At 47.1% G+C, this 26,053-nt stretch overlaps 1 protein-coding gene across 10 annotated transcripts in view; it reads right to left on the bottom strand.

Moving 5' to 3' along the window:
* Mbnl2 (muscleblind like splicing regulator 2) overlaps positions 1–26,053 on the bottom strand; it is a 154,672-nt gene that overhangs the window by 97,086 nt on the left and 31,533 nt on the right. For all 10 annotated transcript variants that reach the window (XM_051160972.1, XM_051160974.1, XM_051160980.1 and 7 more), the window contains exon 2: positions 8,749–9,351. In XM_051160972.1, coding sequence (XP_051016929.1) covers positions 8,749–8,922 — 174 coding nt within the window. In that variant the 5' untranslated portion in view covers positions 8,923–9,351. The remainder of the gene's footprint in view (positions 1–8,748; positions 9,352–26,053) is intronic.

Below are 26,053 nucleotides of genomic sequence, written 5' to 3'. Positions count from 1 at the left end.
ACCTAAAGCACCCACAGCATTTTAAACTGCTGACCCGCCATACTCACCGTGTGCACTCACCGCTGGCTTACTCAGAATTCCTCATGGGACGTAATCGCTAGGTGCATGTTTGTGCCGCTGTTGCTTAGGGCATGACAGGAATAAAAGGTCCGCATGGATTCAGCTCAGAAGTACTTCCTTTTTATGAAACTTCTAGCCCTCGGTTACCCGAATGCCCCTGTGGCTAAGGCAGGCTGCTCTAACTAGGCTTGAATTAGATGACAGTGTTTGTTTGTTTTCTGAGGCAGACTATGTAACACAGGCTGCCTCTGAACTCATTATGTATCCCAGGCTGGCTCGACCTCTGCAAAGATCTTCCCGATCTTCCCGCCTCAGGCTTCCAAGTGTGGAGATTACAGGTAGGTGCCACTATGCACTAGCTCTCTGTAGAGCTTTCCTTTAAACTATGCTTTTCCAAAATCTGCATTATAATGGTAACCTCCAACCCCCCCCACCCCCCACCTGGACATGACACTCGGAAAGAGTAATTTCTTGTAGGTTTCTAGGACCCTCTGGATCCTTCTATTTCCTCATACTCCCATACTTCTCTCACCTTGAGTCAAAAAAGGATGTCCTCACATCTACCCTACTTTCTTGGTAAGTGAAGACTTTCATGGGACATGCCCCTTGGGCTAGTGTCCAGATATAAGTGAGTATATACCATTTGAGTCTTTCTGCTTCTGGGCGAACTCACTGATTATGATCATTTCTAGTTCAATCCATTTGTCCACACATTTCGGGAATTCCTTGTTTTTCATAGCTGAGTAGTATTCCATAGTGTAAATGTACCACAGTTTCTTTATCCATTCTTCTACTGAGGGACATTATGGCAGGCAGATCTGGGCCCAGGGGTTCTGCTAAAACTATGGCACCAGCCAAGGACAATGCGTGCAGTAAACTTCAGACTCCTACCCAGATCTAGCCGATGGACAGGACATTCTCCACAGTTGAGTGGAGAGTGGGGACTGACTTTCACAGGAACTCTGGTGCCCCATATTTGACCACATCCTCTGGATGGGGAGACCTGGTGGCACTCAGAGGAAGTATAGCAAGCTACCAAGAAGAGACTTGATACCCTATGAGCATATACAGGGGGAGGAGGTCCCCCTCAGTCACAGTCATAGGGGAGGGGAGTAAGGGGAAAATGGGAGAGAGGGAGGAATGGGAGGATACAAGGGATGGGATAACAATTGAGATGTAATATAAATAAATTAATAATATATATATATTTAAAAAAAAAAAAGAAACACCGCGTGGGGAAGAGTAGCGAGTATCTATACGTGATACAGGAAGCTTATCAACTTGGGCTTCGCATGTCTGAGTACTTCAGAGCACGGGGCGACGATAAGACCAACAACAATTGAAGGCCAAACAAACAGACCAAGAGTCACAGTCCATCAGTTCGATTCTGAAGTGGGATAACAATTGAGATGTAATATGAATTAATTAATACATAACAAAAGAGTGATTTCTGGTTTACTTCATTAAGGTGAAGCCGTGCTAGGGAAAGCAGAGCCCCAGTCTGATGTAAGGGAAGGAGGGAGACACACAGGGAAACACCGGCGGAAGAAGTCCAGGGACAGAGGCCACCACACGCCCGGCGAGGGTCTGGACTTGAATCTGCTGAACTGGAAGTGACAATGAGCCACTCCGATGGGGACTTACAGAGTAACGTGGGAGCACGGAAGGGGCGGGAAAGGTCGACACCCCGATATGGGATTCACTGGCCGTCATGAGACATGAACCCCTGAATGTGGACAAGTTCTGAGCGCAAACGCCTGAGTCTGAGCAGGAAGCAGCAAGCCTGCATGTACTCACAACTGGGGAGCAATGGACAGACAAGGTGGCACCAGAAGATAAAAACATGGGAGGGAGGGCTGAGAGTCCGGAGAACAGCATGACCAAGGCTGCACCACAAAACGGGTGCATTAAATACAGTGGTGAGGTGGCAAACGGCACCCATGACAGTGGAGTCAGGAGGTCACCAGTGGGCCTCAGCCGTCCATCCCTTTGTTAACACATGCGTTCTCTACCTGGTTGTTATGGGATTGAGATGTGCTCCTGTGGGGTGGGAACTAGGGGCTTATGAAGCACTGACTTCCAGGATCGAGGGCGTGTGCAGCGCAGAAGCCAGCTGATAGACAGGGGCCCTGCTATACACGAAGGAAAAGGAGTGACTCTTAGGTCCCTAAAGCATGACGTGAAGTGAACCCCATGACAGCAACCTGAGCCAAAATCATTTTTGTGACATCAATGTAGTGAGTGATAGATAATATAGTACTGGCATCACACACACACACACACACACACACACACACACACACACACACACACACACAACCTGCCAGGTATGCTGGCATACACCGTCAATTCAAGCACGCATCCGGCATCCAGGAGGCAGAGGCAAGCAGATTTCTATGAATTCAAGGCCAGCCTGGTCTACAGAGCAAGATCCAGGCTAGCCAGGGATATGTAGGCAAAATTTATATGACTAAAAATAAATAAAATAAACAACAAAACAAATAAAACCAAACTTTGTATATCGCTTACCTTGTCCTCATAATTTCTCTCTTGTTTAAAATTTCTAGCATGTAAAACATTTTATGTTTATTCCTGGGGGCTTGTATGTTAAAAATATTTCACTTAATGTACTAAATTCACTAAATACGAATGTTGTTAAGATAGTAGGAATTCAAAAAGTAACCACACCAACAGTGTATATCCCACAAGCAGAGTTGAGAGGAAAGAGTGGATAATATCAATTTTGGAGTCACATTTGCCTGAGGTCATGTCCTTTCTCAATCATTTATATGTTTCATGGTCACAAATGAAACATTTAAAGGTTTGAATCTATATCCCCATGTGTCACATTGATTAACCATATTTGCCCAGCAGAGTTATGAGACAGCCCAGAAGGTGACTGGTTTGAGGCCAGTAGTATATGCCTGGACTGCATACTACAGAAAGCCAACAAACGCATAAGAGTGTATTGTAACTCTGGCCAAAACTGGGTTTACAGAGTATCCAGGCAATTACTGCCCATAATTAGCCTGAATTCTAGAGTCCAGCAGCAATTGAAGCACCTGACCTTTGGGGCAAAGTCAATTACACATTTTGACAAGGTTTTAAACAATTTCTCACTTTTCATTCTGAAATTCTTACCCATAAATTGTAAGCCAAAATTATATTTGCCACCAGCTAGCTTTTGGCTGATATCCTATGGATAAAGAGTGAGGGATTTTTTTTTCCATCTTAAAATTTAGAAAGAATTTAAGAGGGTAGGAAAAGGCAGATGTGACAACAATGCATGCAGTTTGCAAAAGCAAATGGTTTGTTCATTTTTCAGAGAGGCTACTGTATTTCCATAGCCACACCTGTCTTGAGATCCCTGTAGCAGCCTCCTGTTTTTAACTGCTACTGTAATGTTTGCATCAAGGCCGCAGAGTACTGCGTGGCAGTCAGGGGCGAGGTCACAGACTACAGTCAGAGCATATACCTGAAGTGCTGCACACTCCAGACGCTCAGACGTTGCAACTGTCCAAGAAGCTGGTGTGCCTTTGCAATGAACACGTGCTACCTTTCGACAGACTTTTATCTACTATACATAAGACTCCATTCTAGGCCTGGGGACACTGCAGTGCTCTCAGCTTACAAGACTGCTGTCCTAACGCAGTCTTGGTTCTCACGGGATCAAGGGAGTAGACTGATGAAACGCCAATAAACTGAAGGCCCAGGGAAGGGCCAGTAGGATCCCAGACATGGTAGAACTGGCAGAACATTTCACTAACACACTGACATGCTTTAGAGAAGTTGCTAAAGGGACACGAGAGGACAAACTGTTCCAGAATTTGAGGCACAAGAGCCCTGAGGAGAGCAAAGGTCAAAAACAGCCCAGAAGCAAAGCTTGCTGGGCACTGAGAAGAGAGCAAAACCCCTGCTGGTGTAGCAGACAACAGTCACAGGAAATCTGGGGCTCGAGTGAGTGCCGACACTGCGGCCAGAGATGTGAGGCTGTATTTTCTGAATGACATGAGAAGCCACACCAAGATTCTGAACAAAGAGGAGTGACATCCGACTGAGGTACCAAAAGAGTCACACCATCTTTCTTGGAACCAGCACGTTTGTGCAGGTGCTTGTGTGCGTGTGCCTAAGGGGTGCAAGTATGCGTGTGTGCACGTGGAGCTTGCCATTTCAGCTAGGTGGGCTGGTGAGTGAGCCCCAGGATGCACCTGCCTCTGCCTCTCCAGTGCTGGGGTCACAGAGCCACAAGGTCATCCTCGGACTCGGCTTTCATACGGGGGCTGGACTCCTCCTGCTTGTGTGGTGGTGATCACTGCACAGTCAGCCAATCCCTAGCCCATCAACTCAGTTTTATTTAGAAAGGTAACGTCTACGTTTCTAAAATTTGTGTAAACAGTTTCCCCAGCTATTCTGAGAACATTTTCAACCTAAATTAGCGATATGATTTTATTAGCTGGCTTCCCACTTAAAGGCTGAATTCAACTATTTAAGAAAACTGAAACCCTTAGTCTCAAGTAAACATTAGCGTTAATTCATGTATTTCTTTCCAGATGTTCCTATTTGCAAAATAGCCTAGATTAATTCCTGACAGTTACAAGAAAAAGAATCTAAACACAAATTCCTGAACATGGCAACCATGACGGAAAAACAGCTCGTGGCTTACAGAGTCCTAGCAGATGGGTTAACTAATCAAGGTCAAAGCCCTGGCAGCCGATGAATTCTCTGCCCAAAAGATAATTTTGTCCAGCTTGCCTCTGTGGAGTCACAAAACGGCCCCTCTGTAAAGCGTGTGTGTGATGCCAGTTCACAACTGAACCGGAACTTCCTGTAGTGGTATGGTGCACAAACACCACCGTCTGAACTATGATGTTTTTCTTTTTCTAAAACAGATCTTATTAAAGAATCTTCTTATAGGTATCCCTTCCCTTCCAAACACCTCAGCAAACTTCTTTCAACGCCCACAAACTTGTTTCAGCATGTACTTACAGAAAGATTAGCCAAATGTGCAAATATATCAACACAAGAGAAAAAAAAAAGTGTGGTCCCTTTATCGACACAGCAGTAGCAGAGACTGCACTCATGGTCACAAGCACCCCGTAGTGTTTATAAGACACCTCTTGGCAAATGGCATCAACATCTCAAGTCTTGTTACTATTATTTTTAATCTCATGAGCGACTTGTAGGACTGAGGAGCCACCATCCCTCACTCAGGTGATTCTGACATTAGACACAGCTGCCCTTTGAGCCCATCATCAAAACCAGAGGCAGTACTGGGAAACTTCTGGAAGGGAGAGAAAAAAACAAAACCAGCATTGCTGCGTCCTGATGTGTACAGCCCTGGGTTAAGCTGCGTAGACACAGGGAGTCAGGTCGAATGTGCAATAACCTTACGACACAGGAATCGCATAGGAATCACATCAACTCTAAAAAAAGAGGAAACTGAGTCAAGGAGAGAGAATAACAGTCTTGAAGAGAAGCTTGGGGCCAGGGAGGGGCGGCTGAGAGCGGCTGCCCGTTGTCTCCATTACACTCGCCTTCGCTCAACAATGCTCTCCCGCTCAGTACACAGCCTGAATATTCCTCACCCTAGATGCCTGTCTAGAAGCATTTCAGACCCGACCCCCTTCCCCAGATTTTAAATCTTTTTTTTTTAATTACATTTTACTGTAACTCATCCCATGAAGTCTGACATAGCATTTTCCATTGGTGGAATTATGCCCGTGATGGAAGGTGTGCACTTCTGGGGTCTGGGTAATAAGGACAGGAACTCCAGGGGGTCAGACCCATCATGTCTTGAGCTACTGTTTTCTGCATCTGTGAGCAGTGTGTCCTGCTGTAGGGACTTCTAACCTTAAAACAATACTTCAAAATCCACATGCTATCGAGCCAGGTGCTCTGTGAGCCTCGGTCGTCTTCACCAGTATCTATTCCCACTGATGCTGAGTCGTAAATCACCCAGGGAAGGCAGGGAGGAGGTGAGCAGGTGTTCAGACCGAGCTCCTCTGCCTGTAGGCTTCTTTCACATTCTTTAGTTTGATAACTCTAAACATATATAACACCACATTCAAATTAAGTCACCTGGAAGTCCACAGTTCTCAAAGGGGACCAGTAACCTGAGGCCACGTACTGTGAAGCTCCCACACTTGAAAGAGGGTGCACCAGACACTTCTGAAAATGAATCTGGCAGTCTCTTTGCACTTGAATAGTGCTCAACATCCTTGTGACTCCTTCACTGAATTTTGTGCTAACCATAACGTTATGTGTGGGGGCACCCAGTACAGTCCTGGTGAGCTCGTGGTGACGTGGTGAAGGACCCAGTGCAGTCCTGGTGAGCCTGTGGTGACATGGTGAAGGACGCAGTGCAGTCCTGGTGAGCCCGTGGTGATGTGGAAAGCATAAGGAATAGGGCTTTGGATGGGAGTTTTCACTAAGAGGTCACTAATGGGCACTGAGCCTCGGTGGTCAGGAAGATTCCCTTATATTTCTCTAACTATAAGACACTTACAAACATGATGAGAAGAAATAGTATCGGTTTGCCTAGAGAAGACTAGACCGGCAGAAGTAGTTACAGGAGACCTGACAAGTTAGATTCCCCTTCTGGACTGTTTCTTCACTTTGTTTCCTCTTTCACTGGGTATTTTTAGTGGTAACATCAAACAAACTAACATATATCTTTACTTATACAAAGAAATTAAAATGAACAAAAAAACACCAAAAAAGATGTCAAGATGTCACAAGGGCGCAAAAAAAAAAAAAAAAAAAAAATGTCATCGAAGTCAAAATTATCAGTATAGTTTCCTAGATGAAAGAACCGGAGGTGAAGCTGCTACAAGCTGCGTGCCCCTGGTGACTCACCGGTTGAGGTCCTACCTCTGAGTGTGCAGGCGATACGACATGTTTTATGTACATGACGTCAAGCCAGTGAGGTGTCTGGGTGGTGTGGTCTCCCCTGGTCTCACAGCTGAGGCTCATGGGAGCCAGCTGTAGACACCCACTGCTTTTCCCAGGGAGCATGTCCACTGGTGAAGATTGAAAGGCAAATTCAGATTGCCTTTCCTTCTTCAGCGAAAGGAAGGACTATGAACACTCAAGAGGACGTCAGCGACCACAGGTGCGACCGATTATGGCTTATCGCCCAGCTTTGCTGTTCATCTAGTCTGGCAACTGAACAGCCTCCCAACTATGTGGAGTGCCTGTCTGAATTGTCATGTTTTTCTTCTTCTGTTGGGCTAAAAAGAGGTCTTCTGCTTTTAGAACAGAGGCGGTTCCCTTCTAAAAGAACCATACATATTAATATTGGTTTGAAGACATTTGCAAGAGTGGTAAGTGTGAATTATAAGTCTTTTAAGATGTAATTTGTACATGTTTGATGCATGTGGTATATTACATGTGTGTGAGTGTGTGTGGTGGGTGAGCATGAATGCGTGCATGGTGCATGTGGTGTGTGGGGTGTTTGTGTGTGTGTGTGTGTGTGTGTGTGTGTGTGTGTGGTGCATGTAGGTCCAGAAGACAACCTAAAGTGCTGGTCTTCAGATTTGATCTGCCTTCTGCTGAAGGGTCTTTCATGGCCTGGAAGCGGCTAACAAGGCTGTGCTGGCCACACGCCTCCTCCCGTTTGCACTTCCCAAGTGCACACTAGGATTACAGATGCATCTTTCCACGCTGACTTTTCCCCTCTCATATGACTTCTAGGCAATAACCCAGGCCCTCACAAGGCCTTTCCAAACTGAAGTATTTTCCTGCCTTGAGACATAATTTTTGACATATGATTTAATCACCTTAAACATCCAGTTTCTTCAACACCTGACAATGGGGTTGCATCACATCAGTAAACTCATAGCACCACGGTTTCTCAACAGGATATCAAGAGCATCCATAATATTTTTTAAAAACTGGTAACCAGTTTTTCACTGAATTCTCCCATTTCTTCAAACCCTAACTCAACTCATCCGAATATACAACTGGAGCAAGCTAGTCTCCACAAATACTTCCGGCCAGGTGGAAGACAGCTCTCTTGTCAGATCTCCCAGGGAAGTATTTTGTCTTCCTCCCATAGAGTACACATCTTTCTTCCTGTACCACAATTATCTGCCACCGTGGCCTACTTTCCTCCAGACATGAGCTCATCAAGTGGACATCTGAATCATGATGATTCTTTCACAACGTTCCTCACAGACAGTAGAACCAGAACTGTGTGCGCTCAGTAATTCCCACTAGCCATCAATCATCTTAGGAAGCATTTTAGGAAGGCTTTAGTTGAGAGGGAGAGCCACAGAGGAGAAACTGAGACTTGAGTCAGGGTGACTGGCACACGGAAGTGACAGGTTTCGCTTTTTCACCTTTATGTGACCCGGAAAAGATCAAGAGCTGATAAAATATTTCCTGCCATTGTCAATAGCCTGACATTAATTTGAAACTCTTGGGTACCAGAGTGTCAAGCTAAACCAGAAATACACCACCATGTATTTTTAATTTAAGCACAGATATGTAAAAAAAAATTATGTATGCCTGGTATAAATAAGTTTTAGTAAAAACAAAACCCAATAAAACAAAATACTCACTCCCCCAGCAGACATCATAAGGAAGACAGGACCAATTTTAATGGTAACGTCTGCAGACCTCAGTGCAAAGTGCTCCCTTTGCAAACCCGGCTCGGCCTGGAGGTGACATGTAAAATGAGTGTCTTACCTTGAGGGAATCAAAGCAGGCAATTACTCTTCCATTTTCCACCTGGCAACTTTTGGGGGGATGAGCAAATTTGCACTCTTCATCGGAGCGGGAGCACGTCCCTCTCTGATACTGTCTGCAGACTTCCAGCGTCAGCCACTTTGTGTCTCTCACTGGGGCAACGTTCAAGGCCATGATGAGGACTACTTTGGACTCTGGTCCTTTCTGTTAAAGGATGAAATCAATCCAAGTCTCAATGATCTCAAAACTGCTGTTGTGGAAACTCCCACATGTAAGTCTGGAGGTAAGCAATGAACTCCTGATTGCAGTCCAGTCTCCGGGGAATGGGGAAAGAGGAAAGGTCTCAGCAGCAGCAGTCACTGATCAACAGGCCCCACTGGAAGACTTTGAGCCACAAGCAGCGCCTGCTTACTGTCATCTCTGGCTCTCAGGGTCCTAGTCTCGAGACTGTGTTGCTGATAGACCGCTCCGTAATAAAGTGACTTCGCTACAATGGCACTCTTTGGGAAAATGTTGCTTCTGATGCTCACAGCTTTGAAAATGCTTCTTAGAGCTTTATATTTCAGCGAGATGGTGTTTTCCTTCCTTCGTCCTTTTTAAATTCTGAAATTAAACGATTAGCAAAGTCAGATCAGTTCATTCTTTAATAGGGTCAGCGTAAAGTGTGTTCAACAAAACAAATCGACAAGCCAGCCAACCAGCCAAACAACAAGCTAGCCAGCCAATCAAGCAACCAAGCAACCAAGCAACAAGCCAGCCAACCAGCCAACCAACTAGCCAACCAGCCAACCAGCCAACCAACCAACCAACCAACCAACCAAGCAACCAACTAGCCAACCAGCCAACCAACCAACCAACCAACCAACCAACCAACCAGCCAGCCAGCTATCCAAACAACCAACCAACCAATCATCCATCCATCCATCCATCCATCCATCCATCCATCCATCCATCCATCCATCTATCCATCCATCAAACCAATGAACCAGCCAGCCAGCCAACCAGCTAATCAACCAACCAACCAACCAACCAACCAACCAACCAACCAACCAACCAATCAACCAACCAACAGCCAACCAACCAACCAAAAAACACAACAGGTGAACACAAAAAGAGCTCCCTGAGGGCTGATGCCAGCAAAAGTGATAGTACAAGGCAATTTAAAATCATGGACCTGCAAAACACAATACGACATCAACTTGTATCCAAGCTTAGAGGAATCAAACACTTGAACTATCTACTAAGCTTGGGTCTAGAATTAGAGTAGAGTAGACCTCTGCTTCTCAGTATCGTGAGGGGCAATGAAACAAATGACACTGTATTGCAGCATGATCTAGGCAGCAGCCCAAGAGTTAGGAGTGACTCAGATGAGTGAGGCAGACACGGTGATTAGGCCCTTTGAAACAATCCCATCTAATGTGCTTAGTCACCACACAGTGCATTGGGGTTGTGGTTCCCAATTAATTTCACATTTGGGTCATTGATCGTACTGTGGGGAAGTCCATAAACAACTATAGGGATGTGTCTCTCCTACAGGGTGGAGATAATATTATTTTGGAGGATGCATGAGTTTTCTGCTCCCTGAGTTCTTTTGAGTTTACAGAGATTTGATGCTGGCGTAGGAAGATGGGCCTCCTGAGATTTTTCTCTCTGAACGCTGATGCTTCCTTGCTTCTGCTACTTGGGTGGATGCCTGCCTTCCCTGCAATGTGCTGTTAGGTAAGTCTCTGTTTCCCAGATGCCATACTTCATGGTTTCTGCTAGGACCCCAAGAAATGCTTGTTGACCAATTGAACTTAGGACGGGATGAATGCACATGAACTTCAGTTCGGTTCAGCTTAGTTAAAACTGAGACATAACGTAACATTATCCTCCCCATGCTGGTGAGATGGCTCAGTGGGTAAAGACACTTGATGCCAAGCCTTACAACCCGAGTTTGATCTCCCGGAACCCACCCACCCCCCATTGTGTGAGGAGAGAGCTGACCTCTGAAGGTTGTTCTCTGACCTCCACACATCTCTCACACACAATAAAGTTTAAAAATGTAATACACTTTTAAAAAATGTTCTCATGTATTTAGAATGTGAGCATTAAAAATCATATCTACAACAATACTTTAGGTTAAAGTTCAGATGTCTATATCAACATATTGCATTTGTTTTCATTTTTCAAGGATTAGGAAATTGGTGTCATTAAAATTGAACATTACCAAGGTAAACACTAATAAAAGATTATAGCCTGTTAATTGACCATTTGCAGAAATTCTATGTAGCATAAGCCTTGATGCCCTCCTAAAAATGTATAGCTAAAGGCACTTCATGAAGAGTGGAAATAGATTAATCACGCTAAACCCGCAAGGAGAGTTCTATCAATGGCATGCCACTTATAAGTCATTGTCATAAAATTAGATTGGGTATTCAAGGTTCCCATGGCTGGATGGGGTCTTGGTCGCTGTTAACTTCCATGCTCAACTGTGATGCGCTTCTCGTGGGTTTGCATGATCCTGGTACACTGTCATGTGGAAGCACAGCCTTGACATTGATGGTCAGGAACGAGTCTGTGACTGTGTTCTGAATTCACTGTACCTCACACCACTTTGGCAGGCACTCTTTGTACTTACAAAAAAGTGTTTATTGTACACATCATGCCACGTTGCATAACTGGCGGCCTCAAACATTTGTGTTTAACACAACCTTCGATTGCATCGAAAGGTCACATCAAGTGACTGGCCTACATCATCTGGGCTCGCAAGAATACCTCTGATGACACGTGCTCAATGAGATCACCCAACAATGCACTTATCAGAATGTATCCCACCACTTAGTGACGCCAACTGTGTTTCAGAATAGCATGTGCTAAGTTCAGAGGGCAGTAATTGTTAGGTGGTTTACAAATGTTCCCAGCAAAAGCATGTCCTTGAAATGATGAAGAGTAGTTATCCTCAGGCAAACCAAACCAAACAGGTTTTCTTGCAGTTGGGGGTTTCCCATCCTGGAGAGCACTGCTATGACCCTCACAGGGGAGAGGAATCTATCTGGTGCTTTACCTTGATTTAGCAAGACTCTCCTCTTGGGCTGGTGAGACCTGCTTTTTCTTCCCCATTGGTCTCTTATTTGTTTGTGGAAGTTCTAGTGTAAGTTATATGTGTGTGCATGTTAAAGGAAACGGGCAGCAGTGAAAGCCATGGCACATAGCTAGCTTCAATTATAAAATACTTGAGGGAGTCAGGCAGGCTCCTGCTTGTCTGTTTGGCAGTGTGTGTTCGCAGCAGCAGCAGCAGCAGCACCAAGTAGCTTAGGCTAGGGAGCTTAAGAGGATGAGTTTAATAACCAAATTTACCCTGTCTCAGGTTTCACCGACTGGCCTGGACCTGCAGCTTCGTTCCCTCCTCTCCACCTCCAAACCTGGCGGAGAACAAAGGACGAGGGAAGCAAGAGCCAAGAACTGTTTCTGCTCATCAGTGGGCGTGGCGCATCAGTGCTAAGAGGACCTCAGAGGATGTCCTAGACATGCTCAGTTCACACTCAGAGCCATTATACAAAGCCCTCAAGTCCTAGGCAGGTTTCAGGACAACAAGGTTGAGGCTGTCCTCAAAGGCAGGAGCGTCCCCCAGGCCTCCCAGGTAGGGCAGAAACAGGCCAACCCAGGCATTTCTACATAGACAACAAGACTCAGTAGTCTTTATTCACAAAAGCTACACAGCGGTGCTCTCAGTCTAGAAAAAAGGGTTCCCACTTAGAGTTTGATTTTTTAAAAAAAGCCACAAGAATTTGAGCTTACAGACTATCGTGACAAACTGGCCCCTAAACGTGTTTATTTTTCACTGGCCAGTGGAACAATATATTTTATGGACCATGACAATATTTTAAGTCAAGCATACATTACAGATTATCGATCACGCACCACTTCACATACTTTTCTGCTTTTCTGGTGAGAGCACTTAGCATCTACTGCCAGCCATTTTCAAGAACTCCGTAGCTTGTTTTTAACTATGGTCACTGCACTATGGAACTTCCACTCCTATCAAACTGAAGTTTTCAATATTTTGATCAACTTTCCCCAATGCCCTGTTCTACTCCCTGGTTAACACAATTATACATTTGGCTTCTGGAAGTTCTTCTTTTTTTTTTTTTTTTTTCAGGGGAGGGGTTAAGATTCCATGCATAAATGTTTTTTTAAAGATTCCATATGTAAATATTTAATATAAACTTGCTTTTAAGAGCACAGCTGGCAAGCTTTTAGATGTCAGTTACTTTATGTCAAAGAAAGGGGTGTGCATGCTGTAACAGGAACACACTGCTATTTTAAGTCTGTTATCATGAATCTGCAACATGTGTCCTACCCAGCATGCTCTGCTTCTATTCTAGAGGTTATGGAGCTAGTTAAGGAAGGCACTGCCTCCTGTTGCCATAAGTGGATACAAGCAAGGAGCTGTGGGACTCTGGAAGACAAAACAGACTTAAAGTAGGTTTGGGTGAGGCCATCATAGCTGATGACCAATGATGATGACAAGAGATGATGGAGAAGACCGAGTTTTAAGTTGTTACCAAGGGACCAGGCTGGCTATGGCTACACAGAGACCTAATTCAATAGTGGGCCTGCTAGGCTGGACACAGCTGGGCTCGGGCTGGGCTGTCCAGCGGCCCCTCCATGTGGCTATGTGACTAGTGTAACCGAGGGACTACACTTTGAATCTTTTTTTTTTTTAATCTTTTTTGTTTGTTATGTATATAGTGCACATCAGATCACATTATAGATGGTTGTGAGCCACCACGTGGTTGCTGGGAATTGAACTCAGGACCTCTGGAAGAGAAGTCGGTGCTCTTAACCACTGAGCCATCTCTCCATCCCTACACTTTAAATCTTTACCTTTTCGTTTAAATACAATTTCAAGTTGACCCTCGAGTCAGCTATTGGGAAAATTATTCAAGTGTGATTGTTCCAAATTGGGTATATGAGCTCGTGTTTTCAGTTTGTAAACATTATTAAATCTAAATATACACTGTATGTGCACAATGAAAATTTAGCATGCAAAGAAACTTTTCCACAGTGTGTGACCAGTGTCCCTGATCCTTGTAAGGCAACAACTTTCCTCAGTTTCTCCCGCCTTTTCATGGTGGCTGCCTCAGGACTGGTTGGAGGAGAAATACAAATGTACACTGTAAACAGTATGGTACTCCAGTGCAAAGCGCTAGAAAGGTCCTGCCACAAATGTTCATTGATGCAAGCTTCTTTCAAGTCTCTTCCTCCCCATAAAAGCTCTACGATTGCATCTGGGTGGGATCTTTGTGAACAAGACACTGTCTTATAGATGACACGACTGCATGGGGGCCCACACCTGTAACAGCCCTGAAGCCTGGTCATTTATTGTTAGACAAGCATACTATAAATACTGATATAACAGGAAATGCACACTTATCACCTCACCCCAGTGAAAACTCTTAGGGATTTGATTTGTGTGTATAGTATATCTTGGCTCTTATTTCAAATCCCTTGAACTCAGCTCAGCACTTGGTTTGTAGAAAACACTCTATAAACATTTGTTGAACGAGCTCCTCCTCCGATAAACATCTGCATTTTAATGCAGACCAAACTCAAGGCTACAGGAATAAGGTTCTGAGGGGGTCATCTGGCTCTAACCTATAGCAACCTCCCAGCAGGTGCCTGCTTCATGCTGCTGTTGTCAAGCAGATTGAGGGCAGGCAGCTGCCCCAGTGAGGACCATCGCAACCTCAATGCCTGGTCTCCTCAGCCTAGTGAGTTTCAACGCACAGGACCCGAACCAGCAGCACTGCAGTCCCCTGGAAGCTTGTGAAGAAATGTACATTCCTGGGTTCCCCCGCCCCTGCCCGCCCCCAGAGACCCTACCCTGGAAGCTCAGGGCAGGCCAGCAATCTGCGTTCAATAAACCGTCTGGAGCGACCAGTGTGCAAGCTTGAGAGCCACTCAACCAGCTCTCCTTGCTGCCTTGCTCTGTGCACTGTCTTCCTCTTGCATGCTGAAAAAACAAAGATGGCTGCCTCAGGCCAGGCAGTGGCAGGATGTCTCTGAGGTCACAGAGTCCCACAGAAGCAGCTAAGTGGCTCCATGTCTAGCCAATCAAAAGAAAGCAAAGCTGGCGAGCAGAATCACCCAGGAGAGCTGTTCTACCTGAGTGTCCTGGGGAGTGAGGGCTCAGACAAACATGCTCCACGCTCCGGGCGCAGGCCTCTGGGGGAGGGGTGGGCATTCTTCTGGTGACTCCGTTGTCATCGAGGAGAAAGGGCTACTCTATGAAACACATGCACACATCCTTCCTAAGCCCAATACCCAGGCTCCCTACTTTCAAAGGAGAGAATCACTCCCTCCAAGTTCAAAGACAAATGGCTTTCTATAGTATTTCTTGGAGTTCAGGAGGCTTTCCATTCAATTCCACACGCGGATGTCAACTATTTTTAGGATCTTTTCCTCAGACGGCGCTTCCATTTCTTAAAACTTACTTAAAACCCTTCTCCATGCTAGCTTTTTCGAGAGCTGTGACTCTAGACTATATTTTAAAAGAATTTGCTGCCGAGATTCTGTGACAATAGCTAAATTATGCAGCCAGTAAGTCTGGAACGCCTGGCCCTATGATGTGGGACAGGAGGAGGTAGGTTGCTCCCCTGTGCTCTGCGCCCTCAGACAAGCCCAGGCCGAGGACCCCCCAGGTGTCCCACTTTGTGGGTAATTTGCACATTTCTGAAGGGAGAAATGTCAGTCACATCCAATCTTGAGGCGGGGCCTGATCAGAATTTAAGACTGCCTGAAGGGAAACCGCTCAGCACTACAGTTCAGCCCTCCTGGTTCCCTCTCTGGTCACCTGGGCTGCTTTAGCTGTCTGCCAGACAAGGCCTCCCTTGGCTCTGATTAAAGGATCCTCACAAGGCAAACCAGTTTCTGAGTCAGACAGTCAAGGACTCATTAACCATTGAGAAGCCCACAGGATAGGACGCCTTTCAGTTTATTTTGGATACATCTAATTACGGTGAAGAGCTCTTGCTTCTTTGACTTCCCATTTCTCATGTTTACAGTCTTTGGGTTTCCTATTTTTAACATTTAAAAACTTAAAACATGTTTTGTTTCTTGGTTTGAGCCAGGGTCTCTCTATTCCCTGTAGCACTGGCGAACCTGGAGCTCACACTGACCTTTCTGCCTTGGCCTCCTCCAGAGGGCTGTGGCTACAGTTGTGTGACACCCCACTGAGATTTTTTAGGGGGTGGGAAACAGGAGAGTTCTTTTAGACAGGTTCTTACTCTGTAGCCTTGGCTAGCAGAGTATACAGTATATAACTCAAATGGGCTTTGAGCTCTGGCAATTCCCCTGCCTCAGTCGGCCGGGACTAGACTTATAGGTTATGCCGCTGCATGTGACTTAAATACATGAAAAGAAAGCATGCTTTCATTTCTAGGAGCAGCTTGACATCTGCGCATCTTTTCCTCTATGTCTACAGACTGGTTTAAAAGAGCGCAGAGTGAGCTCTGTCCTCGGGTCAGTGGCATAGCCGCATGCCTGGCCCGCCAGGTGCAAACACTCTGATGACTTGGGAAGGTTCTGGAGCAGCCACCAGCTGAAGCACCGGGGTTGAGAGCCACTTGACTCTGAGGAGTGGGGCGTGATACCGTGCAGTAATCACGGCCTTGGAGAAGAGACATCAAACCAGGCTTCCCTCAGTCAGCCCAGGGGACAAGAGACAGGCGACAGTGAGAGGCAGTCAAAGGAAAGAGCCAGAGGGCAGCGGGCATTGGTTATCTCCAGAAGGATTTGTTCTTCCAAACTCCTTTAAATTGGTGTTGTTTTAACTTATTTAAAAAAATTATCTATAAAATGGTGCTTTGAGAGTTAAGAGACGAAAAGCAACTCTGTTGGCCTGGCTTCCAGTCTTCCCTCCAGGTAACTGTGAGTCAGACTTAAACTCTGAGCGTTCTGATGAAGCGGGCGGTAGCGCCGGGCCTGTAAGCACCGACTGTGGCACAATGAGGAGTTTAGCAGAAGGCCGCTCTTCACGGTAGCTAACCTATATTTATTTAGATTCTTAGAGAGACCTGCATTACCTTTTACCACGTGAGCTGTCTTAGTAGACTCATGTTTTAAGAACAAGGCAGTTGTATAAACCGGCATAAAGTTATGCGTTGCCTTGTTGGCAATGTCACCGGAATGAATTAGGAGTTTTGAAAACCCATGTTATTGGGTGTTAGTAAGCACATGGCCATGCAGACACACAATGACAAGTGGACAGATCCTGTGTCACTAACAGCCTTGAAAGCCTCTGAAATATGTATTATATTTAAACACACACACCCACACACACATACATGCACATGCATGCACACATGTATGTGTGTGTGGAGAACTCTCTCTATGACAAGAGATATGAGCCATGGCGTCCCCCCGCCCCCCCGCCCCCCGCCCCGTGAGCCCCGGAAACCTTTGACAAAGGTTCCTCTGAACAATGTGAGCTCTCATTCTACGTGGGAACAGAGCTCTGGCTGTCAGCGGCATCTCCATTTCACACGCTGCTCGGTTCTATTGAACACACTTTCTGATCTCCTTCTGAAGGAAATGACACAGAAACCCCCAACACACACACACCGAGGCCACACAACAGGTCAACATTATCTATGATGAAAGCAAAGAAGGAAAAGAAAATCAGCTAAACATGTTTTATCTGTGTGGCCTTAGAGTATACGTGGAAAAGCCATAAAACCCAGGGTTCCTTTAATATGAGAACATTTCCAATCTACTTTCATAGCCAATTCCAGTAACACCAGAGACAGAAATCTCATCTTTAATTAGAAGAAAGAAAAATTCTAAATATACTCCTAAGCCCATAGCTAGAGAGAATATGTTCAGCACATGTTTGTATTCAAATTGTGTTTTTTTCCCTATTGTGTTTTTTTTGTTGTTGTTGTTTTAAATAAAAATACAACTCAGGAGATGCTCCGATTAGAAGAAAGGTGATGTACTAGGTCACGTGTCAGAGTGACACAGCACAGCCCCACATTAGGTAACACACAAGTGTGACATCGCGTTTGTCTTCTGGATGGCCAGAAACCCATGGCTGCAGCTAAGCAGGGTGACTGAGCGCCACAGTTCTCTGTAGAATGCCCCTTTCCTTCCCTGGCCACAGTCTGCAGTGAACAGAACTCCGTCCAGGTGACCTCTGTCCTTTTCTCTCTCTGCTCCTGGATAGCTGCCTCATGGTGGCTTCCTCTGCCTGCTGTTAGCGCTGGAGTGCTGGAGTTTACACACCCCCTACATATGTCTGCTTTTAATGTTTTCTCCTCAGCTGGTGGCGCTCCTTTGAGAGGATGCAGGACTTCTCAATCAGCTCCCAGGCTGCCGGGATGTGAGAGGCTCTGTCGTATCCTCCTGCTCACCCTGAACTAAGAGACCCACCATGCTTTCCCCAGGAGGACTTATTAAACACCTGGAACCATGAGCCAAAACAACGGTGTCTTTCCGTAAGCTGTTTCTGTCAGGTGCTGTAGGGACAGGGAGACAAAAGGCTGACAACAAGCAGCCCTACAGATGCTGGGGCTCCCTTAGACCTACTTTAATATTGCCAAATGGAAGGGATGCCTCATGAACTCAATGGACACACGTCCAAAACAACCACTGCACTGCCATAACTGCAGGCGATCAAGCTATCCAGGCACATGTTAGCGGACAATAGGAACTGGTCAAAAGCTGATGTCTGCATGGGTGGGGCATATGTTTGGTGGGCACAGAAACAGGTTGTCACAAGTATGGCCAGCGGCATGACTTTTCTAAGCTGCACTGTCAGACAGCTACACTGGGCAGTTCCGCTTCCGGAACCTCAGGACTGCCCACAGTAGTAAAGGGATAATTCAGAGAGAACAGGTTGTGTGTGTGTGTGTGTGTGTGTGTGTGTGTGTGTGTGTGTGTGTTTGTGTGTGTATATATATGTGTGTGTATATGCATGTGTTTGTGTGTGTGTGCACACGCACAGCACCTGCCTGAATTAAATTCTCAAGCAGTTAGGAAAAACAGTTCAGATTGTACAGTTGCTGCACTTTTCAACAGTTCAAGACCTGAAGGGGAAGAAGGGAAGAAGCCACTGGCCCCTGGGATGAAAAGGCAGCTGCTCACTTCTTCCTCATGGGTGGAAAGAGGGCAGCTGGAAGCCACACAACTGGAAAATCAACTCTAAGTAGCTGGCTGTGTCACAGCCCTGCCCTTCAGTCAAGTTACACTGCCTGTCTGCCCCGCAGGAGGGGTGAGGCTGGGGCCTCAGACGCCTCAGAGAGTGAAACTGTGGACTTCAGGTAGAAGTGCGACAGGAGAGGAGAGCAGAGGCAGAGCATCAGCTGTGTTAGAGCCGGGCTTCCATGGCAACGCTGGTCCTGGACAGAAGCCTCTAGACTTGTCTCTTTCCTTACCCATCCCTGTGGCTCAGAGCAGCGACAAGAGAGGAGAGCAGCACACTCAAAGGGTTAGGGGCTTCAGGATGGCCCGTACACTACCAGAAGGTCCAGAGGGCTGGGGAGACTAGTGCGTGGGAGGCAGCAGCTAAGGTGGGAGGGCAGTAGGAACTGTGCATGGCATCACGGAGTCCATAAATACCTCCATGTGTGCACATGTGCGGCTGTGCACATGCTGAGCAGCCACAGGGAGTGGGCGTGGCTGATATCTGTCACCAGGACCGGTTAGAGAAGGGCTCAGCACACCACAATGGCACACGCTCAGAAGGCACAAGAGTCTGCGGCTTCCCCAAACACACAAGGTGCCACCGAGAAAAAGGCACCAGCTGGACAGCTTTGCAGGAAGTGTGGGACTGGCGGGGAGATAGCAGCTCTTGCCCTGGGGTTAGCATATTTAACGGAGAGATAAGACCAGGGTAGAGCTTAGAACAAACACTGACTGAACATCATCCGCGATAAGGTTTTCCAGGTGGGAGGTAATAAGGATGAGAACTGTCGCAGAGTTCATGCCTGGTGGTCTGTGCTAACTGGAGGGGGCGGGGCAGGCATGTGGGAGCAGGAAGGACTGGAACACGAGCCGACCGCCATACACACTAGGCCTCCGCTTAAGCACGTCTCTGTCCAGTTTTATGTCAGCTTTTATAACTGTAGACAATGATGTCTCCCAGACATCTATTCTCTCTGCTCCTCTCTTTCTCTTTAGTCCTTCCCTTCCTCCCTCAGATACCCTGCACATAATACACAGATGGCCAACATGGATGCTACCTTCCTGAGAGATCGGGGACCAGGAGGGCTATCCATCTGTGCTTCTCCATCACCCACACCACCCTTACTTCTCTCCTGTGTTTATTTCTGCTATAGCCTCTCCAGCCGTCTACCCACGCTACTTCCTGCCCTCATCCCTCCTTCCCGCTTCACCCCTACTACCCACCCTTACCCCTACCTCCCACCCTCACTCCTACTTCCCGCCTCACTCCTACCTCCCACGCTCACCCCTACCTCCCACCCTCAACCTTACCTCCCACCCTCACCCCTACCTCCCACCCTCACTCCTACTTCCCACCCTCACCCCTACCTACCACCCTCACCCCTCTTCCCACCCTCACCCCTACCTCCCACCCTCACCCCTACTTCCCACCCTCAACCCTACCTCCCACCCTCACCCCTACTTCCCACCCTCACCCCTACCTTCCATCCTCACCCCTCTTTCCACCCTCACCCCTACTTCCCACACTCGCCCCTACCTCCCACCCTAATCCCTACTTCCCATCAAACAAATTAGCATAAAGCAATCTAGTCATGAAGGTAGGCAGATGGGCTCACCTCCCTGCCCACCCCCTAGATGTGACAGCGAAGAGCCTTGCAACGGTCTGAAATCACCATCATGGTCGGGCCCCATGCCTTCACTGACCACCAGTCTGCAATGACCTTCGTGATTGTTCCCACAGCTTCTTCAGCAATCTCTCTCTGTGCTTCCTTCTAGCCTTCATCTGGGTCGTTGGGTGACCAGATGCAGCCTACCTCCAAGCTCTAACCTCATGGATCCTTCTGCTGGGAACACTCTCCCACACAGTAACACCTTGGAGGTCACCCTATAGGGAGACCTTTTCTGATGTAATGTTGCATCAGTCCTCCTGGCTCCTGCTGGCTCACCCTGCTGTATTTCCCTCCACAGGCCTCTTAGTAACTTTACAGCTGGAATGTAATGGCTGGGAGAGAGATCTGTATATGCCTCCCTGACCCCCCATCCCCCTTACCCCCCCCCGGCCACCTTTCCCCCATCTCCCCCCCACCCGGTGACATCTAGTAAAAGCCCTACCTCTGGGCTCTGGGACACAGCAAACACTGGGCAAATGCTTGCTGAATGAGGAGTGAGCCAATGAGCGGGCAAACACGTGGCTAGACACGCCCCAGAGCTCGCAGCCTGTGCCTGCCCTCACTGTGAGCTTTGCTCCATCCTCAGGATGGGGCTGGAAATCGTCCTGGGCCACTGGTGTTCTTGCTATTATTTCTGCTCCTCAGGAACCCAGTTTTGAGGGGGAGGGGGCCTGGCAGCTTCTAAAGTCACTTCTGTCCCTCAGGTTCTGTGGCTGTTTGGTGACTAGCAAGGCTGATTTAAGGAGAAATGTATTTTTAGGGACTCTTGTGAAAATCTTATCAAGTCAACTGCATCTGGCCTAGATTTGTTAGCAGGCCCTTTGAGCCCTGGGATTTAACAGGAGTGTATGTCACGGGAAGGGGGACATTTGCAGAGTGCAGACGTGAGGGGTTAGGACGAAAGGGAGTCTAGGGGGGAGTGGAGGTAGCTCAGCATGTGAGGAGGGAAGAGAGCTGAGAGGACGGAAGCCTCTGCTGCCTGAGGGACATGAGTCTGGACACCTGGCACCTCGCTGGTGGAAGTGTCTTTCCTCCTGTCTTCTCTCCCACCAACACAGGATAAGGGCTGTTTCTGCACGTCAGGTCCCAAGCAGAGCCACCTCAGTCTCCCTCGTGCAGCAGGGGCAGGCGGTGCTGCTGCCTTGGGCTGCCTACGGGCTAGAGGTCCCTTCGAAGATGGTGCTCCACAGGCCTCCTTCTCAGCTTGGCATTTTCTAGCAATCTGAGCAGCAGCTCAGAGTAAGCAACACCCCGGTAAGGGTACATCTCTGAGGATGCCTGGGAGAGTTGGCTCCCGAGAGACAGGGCCAGAGTGTGCTCTCTGAGGTGAAGAACAGCCCAGCTCTCGGCCTCTCTCCACATCTGACCCAACCCCATGACTTGTGCAGGACACAGCAATCCTGGAACAGAGCCAGATATGAGATGTGGGGATGAAAGTTCCATGGGTTTTCTGAGGCCACAGAAAGACAGAAACCTGCTCTCTCATTTGAGGCATGCAGGCCTTAGCATGGACAGACCTGTGACCTACAGATGACAATACTCCGTTAATTGCCCAACAGAGCAAGGCTTCCCCCACACCTACCATTTGACTTAAGAAGATTCCTGAACCCAGGGGTTCAGGAGCACCAGGAAGAAATGATTGACAATAGCTAAAAAAAAAAAAAAGGTTTTGCTTGCAACAATTTCACTTAATTCTAAAGGAGGGACATTTCCAGCCATGCTGCTTTTAATTGCCCTTGACACGGAGTGACTCAAGCCATGAGAATTAACTGGGCTACAGAAGTGGGTTTGAGTCAACAGTTTGTCTTATCTTAAAGAAAACTGAGTTGTTAGACTCTGGAATCAACAACCGGTATTTACTGTGTTTAAAGTCCAAACTCTGAGGAGTAAAAGGACCCAGGCCATTGTGTAAAACATATAAGCCCAGGCGCACGTGGGCACTACAAGATGACGTCGGTGAGACGGAGGGCGCGCCAGTGACTGGCTCCTTGCAGTGGGCACCTCTGTCTCTTCCTTTCCTTGGGCAGGGTTGGTTCCTTTTGTTACTTTCCCTCACTCCACAGAGGCTAATCACCACCCAGTGCTGCTTCCTGCTTCCCTACTGCCACCACTTGTCATGATTTCTAAGCAACCTCACTGTGTCACCATGGTAACCATGGGCCAACAGTTTGCCGCTGAGAAGCTGGGAGAAAGAAAGCGGCTGTTCTGGCCCTGGTCCGTAGTCACATCTAGGAACCAAACAGGCTTCTTCCCACTTTATGGAAGGGGAAACTGAGGAACAGGAAGTCAAGGGTCTTCTAAATTTTGTCCATGGAGGATGAAAGCAGCAGGGACAACTCGTGCAGCCTACAGTGAAGCTGAGCCTGCACTGCAGCAAACCTCTATCTCTCAGCTTTAGGGTTTTGTCCATGAACCGGGACTCCGTGGACTGCAGTGCTCTCAGCACAACTGACTTCACTGTTCATTTCCCAACACACAAGCCACGCCCAGATGTAAGCGCATTTGGGTTCCCAGGCCCAGGGTCTCAGGGACTCGGTCAGCCCTGATACTCTCTCTACCCAGGGCATTGCGCTTCTTCTAAGAACATATCTATTTCCCTTTAAGTTGGTTTTTTTTTTTTTTAAGAGACACACTGTTGAGCTGGAAAATTAATAACCTGGCATAACCTGTGATACCACCCTCAAGACAAACCCTCAAGTTACTTGTTCATTATTTTCCTGAAATGATTTTATCACCCATGTTCCCATGTGCATACCTCAATTGGTCCTCTAAGCCTGCTGGTTTCTCCAACTGGTCTGACCTCTTTCTCAAGAGAGCCAATGGCTCAGAATCAAACCAAACCTGACAGAGGGAGGGAGGGAGGGAGGGGAGGAGGGAGGGAGGAAAGAGAGGGAAAGGAGAGGGGGAATAAGGAGAGAGAGAGAGAGAGAGAGAGAGAGAGAGAGAGAGAGAGAGAGACACGAAGGGAAAGAGGGAGAATATGAATCCAAATAACACTTTTCTTTGCTATGCGGATTATTATATAGCTACTTAGTTAAAGTGCTTTGGATATGTGCCTGACATGTTCCAAAAAAGCAAAGTGGTTTACTTCTGTCTTGTTTTTGTCATTAGCCCATGTCTGAAAGGGCAACCATGACCACGCATCACTCCTCTGTTTTTAAGTGTGACTTTGCTGACACCACCTATTTTTAACCAGCAATGGAATGTGACGTGATTGTTATGATTAGAATGGAACTCCCCTGTATGAGGACATGAACGGCATTTCGCTTACTGAAATGTGTCGTCTTGGTGGTGGTCAAAACACCCCACGCACAACTTATCAAAAGGATGCCTCCGATGAGAAAAAAACACACACCGCTCAATTAAATTCGCAGTGCTGAGAGTCAGAGGCACAACCAGGAACCCTAGACCTTGAAACTTCACTAGCTGTGTCTCTATTCGCCACTGAGCCCCAAGTGTTACACTGGCCCATGGAAGACTCTGGAAGACCTGAAGACTAGCACAGGCACTGTGGCAGCCGAAGCCATGGCGGGGAGGCTGCAACAAGGGCCGATGGGACTTTGGTTGAGGTCACTGCCCAGCCCTGCAGCAGCAAGGCCAGGATGGAAGTCTCTGCCTGTCTCTGCTTTTCCAGTAAGAATGACTCATGAGCTGCAAATGCTCAAGCCAGCTATCTCTTCATCACTCGCAGCAGCTGCTGCGACTAGGCCCCCTCATCACTCAGCCAGCAAGCATTCCAAACCTTTGCAAATTACGGGTTTTATTTATATATATATATATTTTATATTTTTAAACCAATCAGATAACAAACATCTATGACCCCAAGCTAGTTCACTGTTAAGGATTCGCCGCTCTCTGTCATAAACTGGTGGCCTAGTTTCCCTTGCTTTCCTTCCAAACAAGGAGCCCTTGGAATGTGTGAGCCTGTGTGGATGGCGGATGCTCCACAGAACACTAACTCGGCTGCCCTCTTCCTCCACCCTGAACACAGCTCATTAGGTGCAAGGCTCATTAGGTTCCAGAGAGAAAAGGCGGCCAGCGTTCCTTCCTCCAGAGTGCAGAAAGGAAAGCCCCTTCCGTGCATTTACACGGCCTGTTCTGGGAGTAGTCTAAGTTCCTGTTTGTCTGAAAATGGACAGAGCTGGGAGATCTAGGGCAAGTCACAATTGCCTTCTCAGCCTCAGTTTACCCACACCCAAGGCAGTGGTTGCCAGACCGAGATGTAAGCCACCAAAGAGTGGAATGTAAACACTGCTGTGGCTCTCAGTAGCATGACTGGACTTCCAGTTGTGGGTAGCTAAAGAGAAAGTCAAAGACTTGAAGTGGCGAGTAATTTAAAATGTATCTCCGATAATAGCACAGGGAGTGGTAGGGTAGAAAGTTAAGATATGAAAGCCTTTGTAAATAAGTAAGGAGGCTCCTTCACCCTTTCAGGCCTGAAGAGGGCCTGCTATGCAGATGCTGCTAGAGAAATACTGATGAGCAAGCTATCCCAGGCTCCTTGGACCTCGGACACACTAGCAACTGTGTTTCTCGCTCTCCAGGGAGATGCCTGTGACCCACGGGATTTTCTTCGTTAACCCTGGGGCAGAAGCCGGGATTCATTATGGCTAATAATCCGTCTGACTCTCAGCCCTCCTCAGAGGAGGTAATGACGCTGCTGCTTCTGAGCCCAGGGCCTGCGACCGCCGAGAACCCTCTGACGTCAGCGCCACCGCCGCCCGGCTGGGAAATCCAAAGCACCAGTTTATTTACTGAAAAATAAGGAAATCGGCTGTGTTTGCCTCTGCAAAGTAGTGTGTGTGCCACGGTGTTTGGTTGTAATTGCTCATCTCAGTAAGAGGCATGATAGCTTCCAAAATATCCATCAAATACCCATTTTTCTTTAAAATTTACATTCTGTCTAAACACAATACAGTAAATTAAGAAGAGACTGAGAATTGTAGAGGGGCATATACTCCTACAACCTTAAAATTCAAAAGTAAAGGAGGGGCACAGGAAAAGAAACATGTCAAAAGGGAAGTTTAAATAAGTTTAGATTAAAAAAAAAAAGTTCTGGAAACACACGTCTCATAAGCACAGTAGACAGCAGTGATTTTGTTTCGCTGAAACCTTTACAAGCAAAATCTTTTCGGCCTAACTTCATAGTGTTGCTGAGTGCTTTCCTTCCCAATCGGCATAACCAATCCTTCCTTGTGTATCTGAAGTTCGAATTAGTCACCGTTTCAAAAAATCTTCATGTGAGTTATAGCTTACTTTCACAAAGAAAAGTTATAATTATTACCCAATTTGGAAATGGTTTGCTCCAGTTTGCTCCTCTACTGCTATGACAGACATCCGATACCCGGAAGGAAGAGTTGATTTGACTTACGTGTGTCAGTCCAGCATGGAGGGAAACCGGGCGGGAGCTCAAGGCGAGAGCCTGGAGGCAGAAGCTGGAGCGGAAGCCATGGGGGAGTGGAGCTTAC

This window comes from Acomys russatus, chromosome 18 (genome assembly GCF_903995435.1).
Source record: "Acomys russatus chromosome 18, mAcoRus1.1, whole genome shotgun sequence".
Lineage (NCBI taxonomy): Eukaryota > Metazoa > Chordata > Mammalia > Rodentia > Muridae > Acomys > Acomys russatus.
This window is presented reverse-complemented; position numbering and strand designations above follow the sequence as displayed.